Source organism: Nannobrachium achirus (genome assembly GCF_963921795.1).
Source record: "Nannobrachium achirus genome assembly, chromosome: 2".
Classification (NCBI taxonomy): Eukaryota; Metazoa; Chordata; class Actinopteri; order Myctophiformes; family Myctophidae; genus Nannobrachium; species Nannobrachium achirus.
The window spans coordinates 10,233,074-10,243,073 of record NC_137811.1 but is presented as its reverse complement, the minus strand read 5'-3'; the positions used below and the strand labels follow the sequence as shown (position 1 = coordinate 10,243,073).

General features: G+C 44.1%; 2 protein-coding genes across 2 annotated transcripts in view; both read right to left on the bottom strand.

The window, feature by feature from the left end:
• Positions 1-10,000, bottom strand: part of LOC308307096 (H-2 class II histocompatibility antigen, E-S beta chain-like) — a 56,509-nt gene that overhangs the window by 5,148 nt on the left and 41,361 nt on the right. The gene's annotated exons all lie outside the window — the stretch shown is intronic.
• LOC308296307 (H-2 class II histocompatibility antigen, A-U alpha chain-like) overlaps positions 8,116-10,000 on the bottom strand; it is a gene marked incomplete at its 3' end in the record, with an annotated part of 5,548 nt that continues 3,663 nt past the window's right edge. Inside the window, exons 4-5 of the mRNA XM_080739539.1 lie at positions 8,759-8,838; positions 8,116-8,142 (exon numbers count right to left, since the gene is read on the bottom strand). Of these exons, the coding sequence (XP_080595665.1) occupies positions 8,116-8,142; positions 8,759-8,838 (107 nt within the window). The remainder of the gene's footprint in view (positions 8,143-8,758; positions 8,839-10,000) is intronic.

The following is a 10,000-nucleotide window of genomic DNA, read 5'->3' as shown; positions in this document are numbered from 1 at the left end:
GTATCATGTTCCATTGCAAGATTCTGTAGGCCTACTCTGTCTCTGTCAGTTACTGTTTGTGAGCGGGTGAGCAGGTTGGTGCCTTGCATGGTTTCCACCGCCACCCGTGTATGAATGTGTGTTTGAATGGGTGAATGTAATGCACATTGTAAAGCGCTTTGGATAAAAGCGCTATAGAGCAGTGATGTCATGACGTGACTCGCTCATCCTCCGGTTCATGGAAGTAATTTCTCTATGGAGAATAACATTGGGTCATATTAAAATCGTCTCGTATAAGCATTGTGGTCCAAAAATAAACAAACGGTCTGGGCGATATTGTCGGGGAGGTGGCTCTAGCTGTATGGTTTATGATAGTCAGTCACTCATATTTGATAAAGCCTTTATCTAGCAAAAATTTAACTAATTCGGCGACAGTAACATTAGCGTTTTCTCACCATCAGTTGATTCTTCATATCCATATGAGTCAAACCGCTTAGATCATTTGTTTATGTTTGGAACACAGTTCTTATATGACGCGATATGAAAAAAAGTCTATGGGAATTCAGAATGGGGGGGGGGGGGGGGGGGACGGACGTGAACCAGGTAGGATGGGTAAATGACGTCAAACTTCACTGCTTGCGCCAAAATATAAATGTCACTTGTGAGGTTCTTGACTTTGCTGAGTTTCTGTCTAGATCGAAACAGGATATGTATTCGGTTTTACCTAGGTGAATTGAGAGTCATTGAGCCAGGTACAGATCTTGTTTAGTTCACAGTTTAGGGCCTTTTCGACCTGCAACATGTTGCCTGAGACTAGGAGAGCCAAGGGTGGCTGAGTCTATGAGAAAATCTGGGGGGATTTTGTTGTGGCCAGCGGCTTTGTATTGTGGTAGGGCACTCAGTTTTTTCAACACTTCACGTGTTTAAAATTGTCGTTGCATACCCCTAGGTTCCTTTAGAATTTCATGACGTGCTTAACACCAAACAGCCCAGATGGATCCGATCGGGCAGTAATTTGACCAGTGAAGCGGCCATGGAGGTGAAGTAGATGTTAAGATTTTTGGCTACATCAAGGTTGTCAGTGAGGAGGGCGATGGCAGTTTTGATGTATATGTTGTGGGTTATGGATCTAAGTTTGGAGCTGCAGCCTAGTTGGGCTCTAAATAGCTTCCATAGCTCTCGTGGTTTATGGATGTTTTTCTTGACTTTGTCGTCAATGTATTTTTTTTCCTGGCGGAGATTGGAAGGAGATTGTCCGGTTTCTTATAGTTTTGTGGCCTCTGTACTGTGTATTTTGAGGTGGGCTTCAAGGTTTTTGTTGGGACCTTTTTGAGTTTGTGATTACATACCGGTATACGTCTCTCAGAGTATTTATTGTCTGAGTCTCATTGATTCCCGGATATCCGAATACATCCATGGCTCTGTGCGGGCTTTAACCCTGATGGTTTGCAAAGGTGCCATGGCGTCTATAGCGTAACTACGAATTTGGATTTAAAGCCCAGCCAAGCTTCTTCGACCTGAGAGCTAGCGAGTCCCGGGGACCAGTCTATATTCCCCAGTTTGAGATTAAAGGCTTCGCTAGAGTAGGTTTTTAGGTTTCTAGCTTCGACTGTTTTGTGACCGACAGCTTTAGACTTACTGTATGTATTTTACGGGTGCAGTAAATAATATCATGATCACTTAGACCACATACTCCCACTACACCTAAGACAGGCAGCTTCTGTGGATAGCTTTAGTACCTCAAGACCTATTTCTTTACTCTTGCTTTTAGCTGAATTTTTTTAATCTCTTTGATGCTATTGACGTCCACGCTGTTCTGAAATTGTTCTTCAATGTTTTATGTTTTTATTTTTCTGCTTTATTGTATTCATGTGTATTTTATTTTTTCTGTTAAGCACTTGTGCTTCATTTTCTGCTCTGTAAAGCACTTTGAGCTGCATTTCATGTCATGAAAGGTGCTATACAAATAAAGCTTTATTATTATTATTATTATATGATACGATAGTCCCACTCGAGGTGATTTTAGATTTGTCTGTGGTTACAATGAGATCTATGATGGTTTGAGAGTGATCCCCCTGGGGTGGGACTGGTGATGAGCTGAGAAAAATAATCTACCGGACGTAGACACTACTTCGTTTTTTAATATTTGTACTCTGCATCACAGTGCCAACTCACTAGTGCCGCACATGCAGGTCAGAGGACTGCATTAACAGAGCATTGCTGTGTGTTATTCAGCTCTGTGATCATGTTGGACGCGCTGTTTTGTAAAAACAGTCTTCAACCAGGAAGAGTGTCTCTGGTAGATTTTTTTTCTTCATTTCACCCCAGAAATGTATTTTAGGCATGTGGTGGGGGGCTCAGGCTCCCGAGTCCGGACACACATGTAGGTTTTATCCCTTCTCAAAAACCTGGGGGTAGGCGGGGGTAAGGTTCTGTTCAATTCATTCCCCATGGAAGTCACATGTTTTTATAAGGGAAGCTTCCCATAAGCTTTCCTTAAGGCTGGATTTAAGGGAAGAGGTTTTCATAAGGGTTTTCATAAGTTAAGTTGTAGGCCAGCAGCTAGGGGCAGCCAAGCTGCTGCATGGGAATAGCCTTGATGAGACAAAGGGGCGGGGTTCAACTGCCAACCAATAGGACAGAATGGGCTCTGGGCGGGGTCTCACTTTGTGGGAAGTGTATTCTTATTTGGATAAGGTTCTGATAAGGTTCTGATAAGGTAATGTTCTGATTAGCCCCTAGAACCTCACCCGTCGCTGCATACTGTTGTGCTCCGAGATGATGTCCTAAAAAGATGGTGTAGCGATCGCTGGGACAACGAGTTGGAAAACACTCAAAACGACATTTTATCCAAAAAGTAAAGGTAGTTCCGAGCTCACAGACTGTGGTTTACCTAACCTCGGTAAATAAAACATCAACCACGGCGTTGGGAAAACTGTATCTGCTACAATGGAAAAGATGCAGTACTTGCACCTGCCGCCGGGAGACTAAATAAGCCATTTAAACCGTTTTCCCAACGCCGTGGTTGATGTTTTATTTACCGAGGTTAGGTAAACCTCAGTCTGGGAGCTCGGAACTACCTTTACTTTTTGGATAAAATGTCGTTTTGAGTGTTTTCCAACTCGTTGTTGCGGCAGTCCCAGCGATCGCTACGCCATCTTTTTAGGACCTCATCTCGGAGCACAACAGTATGCAGCGACGGGTGAGGTTCTATATGGGGCTATGTTCTGATAAGGTTTTGATATGTTACTAGAAGCTAGTTGGGGACCGGCCAACTCAGGAACGATGTAAATAGGGAATGAATGCCCCGCCCAGAATGGGGTAAGATCAGGGCTGTATTAACCATTGTGCCGGTGGGGTCGTTTCCAGGGGCCCTTGGCTCTCAGGGGCCCTTGGGGGAACTGTGCCGCGTGGTCATTGACAATTTAGTCAAATTAAATGTATAGTTTAATTAAAAATCAAATCTGTGGGCCCCTCCTCTGTTGTCTACAGGTGCTTTTTTTGCCCACAGATGATCATCATGGCTTAAAATCCGAGCTGGATAATGCACGTCGGGAGGGAGGGTGGGGGGTCCCTAAAAAATGATCGGCCAGGGGCCCTCGCGGGGGTTAATCCGTCCCTGGGTAAGATGAACCGCTGGGTAAGATGAACCACCCCCTTTATCTTTAAAACTATACACATGAGTTGTCATTTGATCTTAAAATAAGAACACAAACATCATTTCCACCTGGCTGTGGAGTTTACGGACACCTGGGCAAAGTGGAAAGCATATTTCTACCCCAAAAAGTGTTTTTTTGCTGGTCAAAGTACATTTTTGACTTTTATGGTATAATGATCTTTATGTTAAAGCAAATGTACCCAGGTCTAAACTTATATAGCATGTATGTTGATAGCCCAATGTATAAAACTATGTGAATCATTTAGCTAAAGATGAGCCTTAAGCATCAAGCTAGCCAGGTTTTGTCAAAATGGTGGCTCTGGGGCAAGATGAACCACATACCTTGTTGAACTATGTGAATCACCATTCATATTTTTTATTAGGTATTTGCGACTCAAATTATGCTGAATCATCTTTCATTTTGATGAATACACTCATTTAAGAGAAGTTTTTAATATTATATTAATAATTGCAAATATTAAAAGGTTCTGAATAACAAACGTTATTTAATTGGTTGTAATAATTATTCTTACAGTTTAAATATCCGTAAGAAAGGAAATAAGACTATTTTGCAAAAGGGAAATGTGTTATTAATATATTTCTGATAAGTACATACATTCTTTGTTCAAGTTTAAACTGTTAAAAGTTAAGAATATCACGTGGGTCAACTTACCCCTTTACTTGGATCAACTTACCTCTCACCTGGGGCAAGTTGAACCACATGACCACTTCTTTTTTAATAGGTCATATTTTTATCGTCCTTTGTCATAGGCACTTACTTAAAATTTCAAATGATAGCAGACATCCTGAAATATGTCTAGATGTTTTGAATTTACTGCCATCTCACTTTTTCTTGCTTCCAGGTCAACATAAGCAAAAAGTGGTTCATCTTACCCCGTTCTCCCCTACCTGTTGTCATAGGACCCGTTTTGACCATCTGTTCGCCTGTGTCCATTTATGCCCATATATGGAGATATCTGTATCTGTCTGTTTGCGTCCATTTTATGCCCATATATGGACATCTCTGTATCTAGTCGGGGGCCGGCCTACTCGGGAACGATGTAAATATGGAATGAATGCCCCACCCTTTAATGCAAACCCCATTATACATGTTGTCAAAGGACCCGTTTTGACCATCTGTTTGCCTGTGTCCATTTATGCCCATATATGGAGATCTCTGCAGACATAGCGCCGGTTCCGGAAAACTCTGGTGTCAGACATCAGCTCTGCATACGGAGATTCCGAACCTTTCGCGCCAGTCCCGGAAAACCGCCTATCGGGTCGAGTTGAGGTCAGGCATTGCACTCCCTGCTGTGGCGGGGAACGCGTGTGCTGAAGTCTCTGTAATGCCACTCTAACCTAACACGGACCAGTTTGTGTAGGCAGATGGGCGGGCGCGGCGAATCTCTCCGTGAGTCTCTGGCCAATAGCATGTGTTCTCCTCCCCCCTCCCCCCTCTGCTCCTCTGCTCAGCGCAGAGAACGCTGCTGCGTCCTGACGTCAGCACATTCGGTGCGACGCTCTCTGCACTCTGATTGGTTAGGGAAATTCTACACTTCCTCCAACAGTGATCATAACCTTTACAACTTCTACCGGCGCTGAGTCGGCTCATGCGACCTTCGCAATGCTCGACACAGCGACTCGCACAGCGACATGCTTGGCGGTCTCGCGTGGCTCAAGGTCGCCTGAGACGGCGCGCCTCCGTCATGGTCAATAGAAAACGAGTGGGTCCGCCTAGAACTGTGGTGCGATTTCAAATCAAGCGTTCCAGACATAGTTAAGGAAAACTCCTTCTAACACTATGGACCAGAGCTACCCCTACCCTAAACACATTTGCACTCAAAGGACCACAATGGAAATAAAAAAAATATCATAAGCGTTTTGTGTTTTTCCTTTTGACAAATACTGTATATGGTCATGTTTTTTTTTTTTTTTTTTGCGGGGCTAACCGCTCCTATCTGGCTTTGTCTGTTTATCCTGTGTCTGTTCGTACTGTCATTGGTTAGTTGGTGTCTGTTTGTATGGCCAGGGTCAAATTGACCAAGCTTTGAGGGACGCTTAATGAAATTAACATAGCATCAATAACTTATTTTTTAAGTTATATTGAAACAATAAAGCTCAAAATACATATCTAGAAATAAATCATGATGGTTCTACAGACATATATGGGCATACAAGGGGTATGATGTCAGATGTGATAGACATTATAGGACTTTAACTCACAGCATATCTCCATATAGCTCTGGTCCATAGCGTTAGTGGAGTTCTCCCTAACACTATGTTCCTCTACATCCGTATTCCTTGGCAAAACCGTAAAACCCCGCCGTCTGGTCCGAAAATAACAAAAACTGTTTCGCCCCTCATCAAACCAAAGGTATCAGTGGACAGTTGAAAGCTTACTCTACTTAGTGGACGCGGGCTGAGCCCCCCACCACACGATTAAAATACATTTCTAGGGCAAAATGAAAAATATTATACCGGATGGAGACTCCATTTCTTCTCGTTTTTCACTATTTGTCGTCGCCATCAAGGTGCCAACTCACTACTGCCGCGCAGGTCAGAGGACCGAATTACATTGAGCATTAGTCTCACTGGGTGTTATTCAACTCTGCGACGTTGGAAGCGCTGTTTCGTAAAAACCTGGAAGAGCGTCTCCATCCGGTGGAATATTTTTCATTGAGCCCTAGAAATGTATTTTAATCGTGTGTTGGGGGGCTCAGACCTCGTCCACTAAGTAGAGTAAGCTTTCAACTGTCCACTGATACCTTTGGTTTGATGAGGGGCGAAACAGTTTTTGTTATTTTTGGACCAGACGGCGGGGTGTTCCGGTTTTGCCAAGGAATACAGAAGTAGAGGAACATAGCGTTAGGGAGAACTCCACTAACGCTATGGACCAGAGCTAATCTCCATAATACAGTCATGGATCTCCATATATGGGTACCAGGGGTCTCCATATATGGGTAACTGGTCTGATACATCACTGGCCAGACGGCCAAGACATGGTCCATGGCCCTTAGGCGTCTTTCTAATATTATGTAAAATCAAAACAATGTTATCCTACCTGTTAACAATGGTGATACTTAACTGTTTGTGTTCAATAACAAACGCTGAAGATGATGGTATTATTTTGTATAAATGCAAGAACAATTAACGTGGGGCATGCGTGTCCATCGTGCACGATGGTGCACAGATCATGCAAACAAAACAATCTGCTTGGAAATCCGTTCAGGCATTCATGAGATGGCTGCCTTTTGTTTACAGTGGCCCAATTCCAATCCGCTCCCTTAGGCCGGCTTTACACTGCCACTGAAATCTAGCCTGAATCAGATCTGAGTCAGTGGAATCCGATTTTTTTTTAAATAGTCTAAATCCAAACATGTCACATGAAATCCGATTTTGAAAAACCACATCCAGAGGTGGTTTCAAATCCGATCCATATTGGATCTGAGGACATCTGTCTCAGTCTGAAAGCAGCAACCCCATCCACCCCATTGAGTTATATGCAGGTCACATGCAAGTCACATCAAAGTGGCCAATCGTCACTTGCTGCGCAACCCGAGTGCGGAGCGCCGACGTCATTACAGAGCGCGATTATTTACTATTTGATTACAGCGCATATTACAGCGCACTGAGCACATGAGAAAAACAAGAGAGGAGAGAGAAAACATGTGAGCTAAATAGATACAACCAGAGAGAAGAGTGAAACACAAGAGTGAAGAAAAGGAGAGAAAAGGTTTTTGTTGTTGTCGCTTGTCTGTTATGTCGCTTTTCCTGAACACGTGATCAACTAGCATCAACGTTGTGACGTGACGTCATGGCGCCGACGTCGTTACCACGGTAACCAAAGCAGATATGTAGACGCAGCTTTGGGCTGATGCTGTTAAAACCAGTCAGAACGCACAGATCAGATCTGTGTCACTTGCAAATGCAGTGTGAAAAGGCGGGCCAAAAGATCAGATTTGAGAACCAAATCGGATTTGGGCTGGATTTGACTGCAGTGTAAAGCCGGCCTTAGTGACTCACTGATTTAGGTGCACGTTCATGTTAGGGCTTGAGGGCTGTTCCAATTCAAATGGGCTCGGGGCCTTTTTGCTAGTCCACACATTTGCAGCCTTTGGCAAAGGAATTACCCACAGTTTAAAGCCTTATAGGGAATCCTCTGAACCTCCAAATGTCAATCATTTAAATATGCAGATGAGTTATCAATCGCGGTTAGAACTTCAGCAGACAATGAGGCACATGGTAGTGCTTTCTCACTGTTCTCAAAGGGAGACGGAATGTAAGATATATAGACCTGTTTAGTAAAAAAATAAGGGGACACATCAAAAGACATGCGCAAGGTAAAGCATGAAATACAATTTAAAACAAATAATATTATAACACATAATCTTTTATTATAATAATCAACAATCACAGCCTTTAAAGCAATGGCTGTAAATAAGGACAGTAAAGAGTTTTAAAAGTGATGTAAAACATAGTCACTCATCTAGAGTGCTGTTCCATTCCTTTTAGGAAAAGCAAAAACAGTCCCCACAACAATATTTACTATTCTAGACCCCCTGGTTTACAACGTCTAGCTGAGTCGGCTCATGCGACCTTCGCAACGCTCGACACCGCGTGGCTCAAGGTCGCCTGAGATGACGCGCCTCTGTCATGGTCAATAACTACTTCATCTGCGAAAAGAAAGTTGTCTACGGCGGCAGAAAAAAAGGGTCACAAGCGAGATGCAAACCTGGGGGGTTGAGAATCTAGTGATTAGCAAGCCAAGCCACTGAGGTCACAACCGACCACTGTAAAAAGAAAGAAACCCCACCAGAAGCCCCGCTCAGTAGGGGCATGCTTCCCACCCCCCATATTACTGTCAGATATTACTGTCGGATGACACCCCTGCCTACCAGTATCCGGTCCAGACCAGAAGCACTTTTTTAGGGCACTTAGGAACTGAAAGTCTTGTTCGTTTGTACTGAGGCCAAGTTTAAAAACTGAATACGAGGAACCTTTTTTCAATGATAGTGAAAAAAACTAAAGATACAGTGCAGATCTTTGCGGGACTTGACAAAGGGTCAATATTTCTCAGTTGCATTCATTTCCTTTGATGAGGAAGAAGGTTCCCATGGCAACCCCCAGCATCCCCAGGGTCAGCCCCACACCACAGAACACAGCTGGACCCACACTGGACTGGACCTGGATCTGATCCACATCTGGAGAGGAACACACACACACACACACACACACACACACACACACACACACACACACACACACACACACACACACACACACATCATGATCATGGATTGCATTTTATAGCGCTTTTCTAAGCAAGTTGCAAACTCAACGCATTCATTTCTTTCATACATTGGGAAGTGAAGCGGTGAACTGTCAACGCCAGCGTCCTCACTTCCCACATTCACACACCAATGGTGGCAACTGGCGAGCTAACACCATTGGAAGCAACGCAGGGTTCAGTGTCTTTCCCAAGGACACTTTGACATGTTGACAGGAGGATCCGGGATTTGAACCGCCGACCCACGGATCATTGGCCAAACTGTTGAGCAACACTTGTGGATGTATGCAGAACACAGCGTCGCTTAGCAGTGACATCATCATTTAGATGACTGACAGGCGGGCCGGCCAATGGGGCGACAGGATCGCCTTGCATTGCTCCAAAGCCCTGGCCAATGGCGTGGCTCCCGAATCAGACTCTGAATCAGACTTCTGACTGAGAAAAACTTTTCCCATGAAGCGCAACCTCCTGAGCCACAGCCGCCCCTCATGTTATAGTACATGTGGGGAACCATTTCCCTTCACTGCATTGGCTTCCCATCTCCTCCCAAACAGAATACAGGATACAGTATCTCTGTTTACCCATCAATGCATCCACAGTACCTCATGGAACTTCTCAAGCCACAAAGAGGTCTTCACAAGTTCACGGTAAAAAGAAATGGGCCGTCAAATTTCGTCCGATTCCGACCTGTTCCGAAATAATAATCAAATTACAAAACCAAACCCGAGTGGCCCAGTCTTGTCTGATTCCGCCCTAGCTGTTCCGACTTTCTTTCTTTCTTTACAGACCGTAACCTGTGACAATTGTTCTGAAATCCGTTCATTTCCGAGGTTCCGAGAGACCCCTTGCGTGCCTCTGCCTTTCATGTGCCGAGGTGAGGTCTCAGTCACTGCAGCCGTGCGCTGTTAACTGATTGACAGACAGAAGAAGGCTGCCAAGGAATCTATAATATTAACATTGAAACAAAAGCCAGGGAGAAAGGAATGCTTTTAGGCTATTTTCTATCTCCAGAGGTACAGTAAGTCATTTTCATCAGCCTGGCAGCAGCCTGGCCTGCCTTGGAGTAGCTACGCATC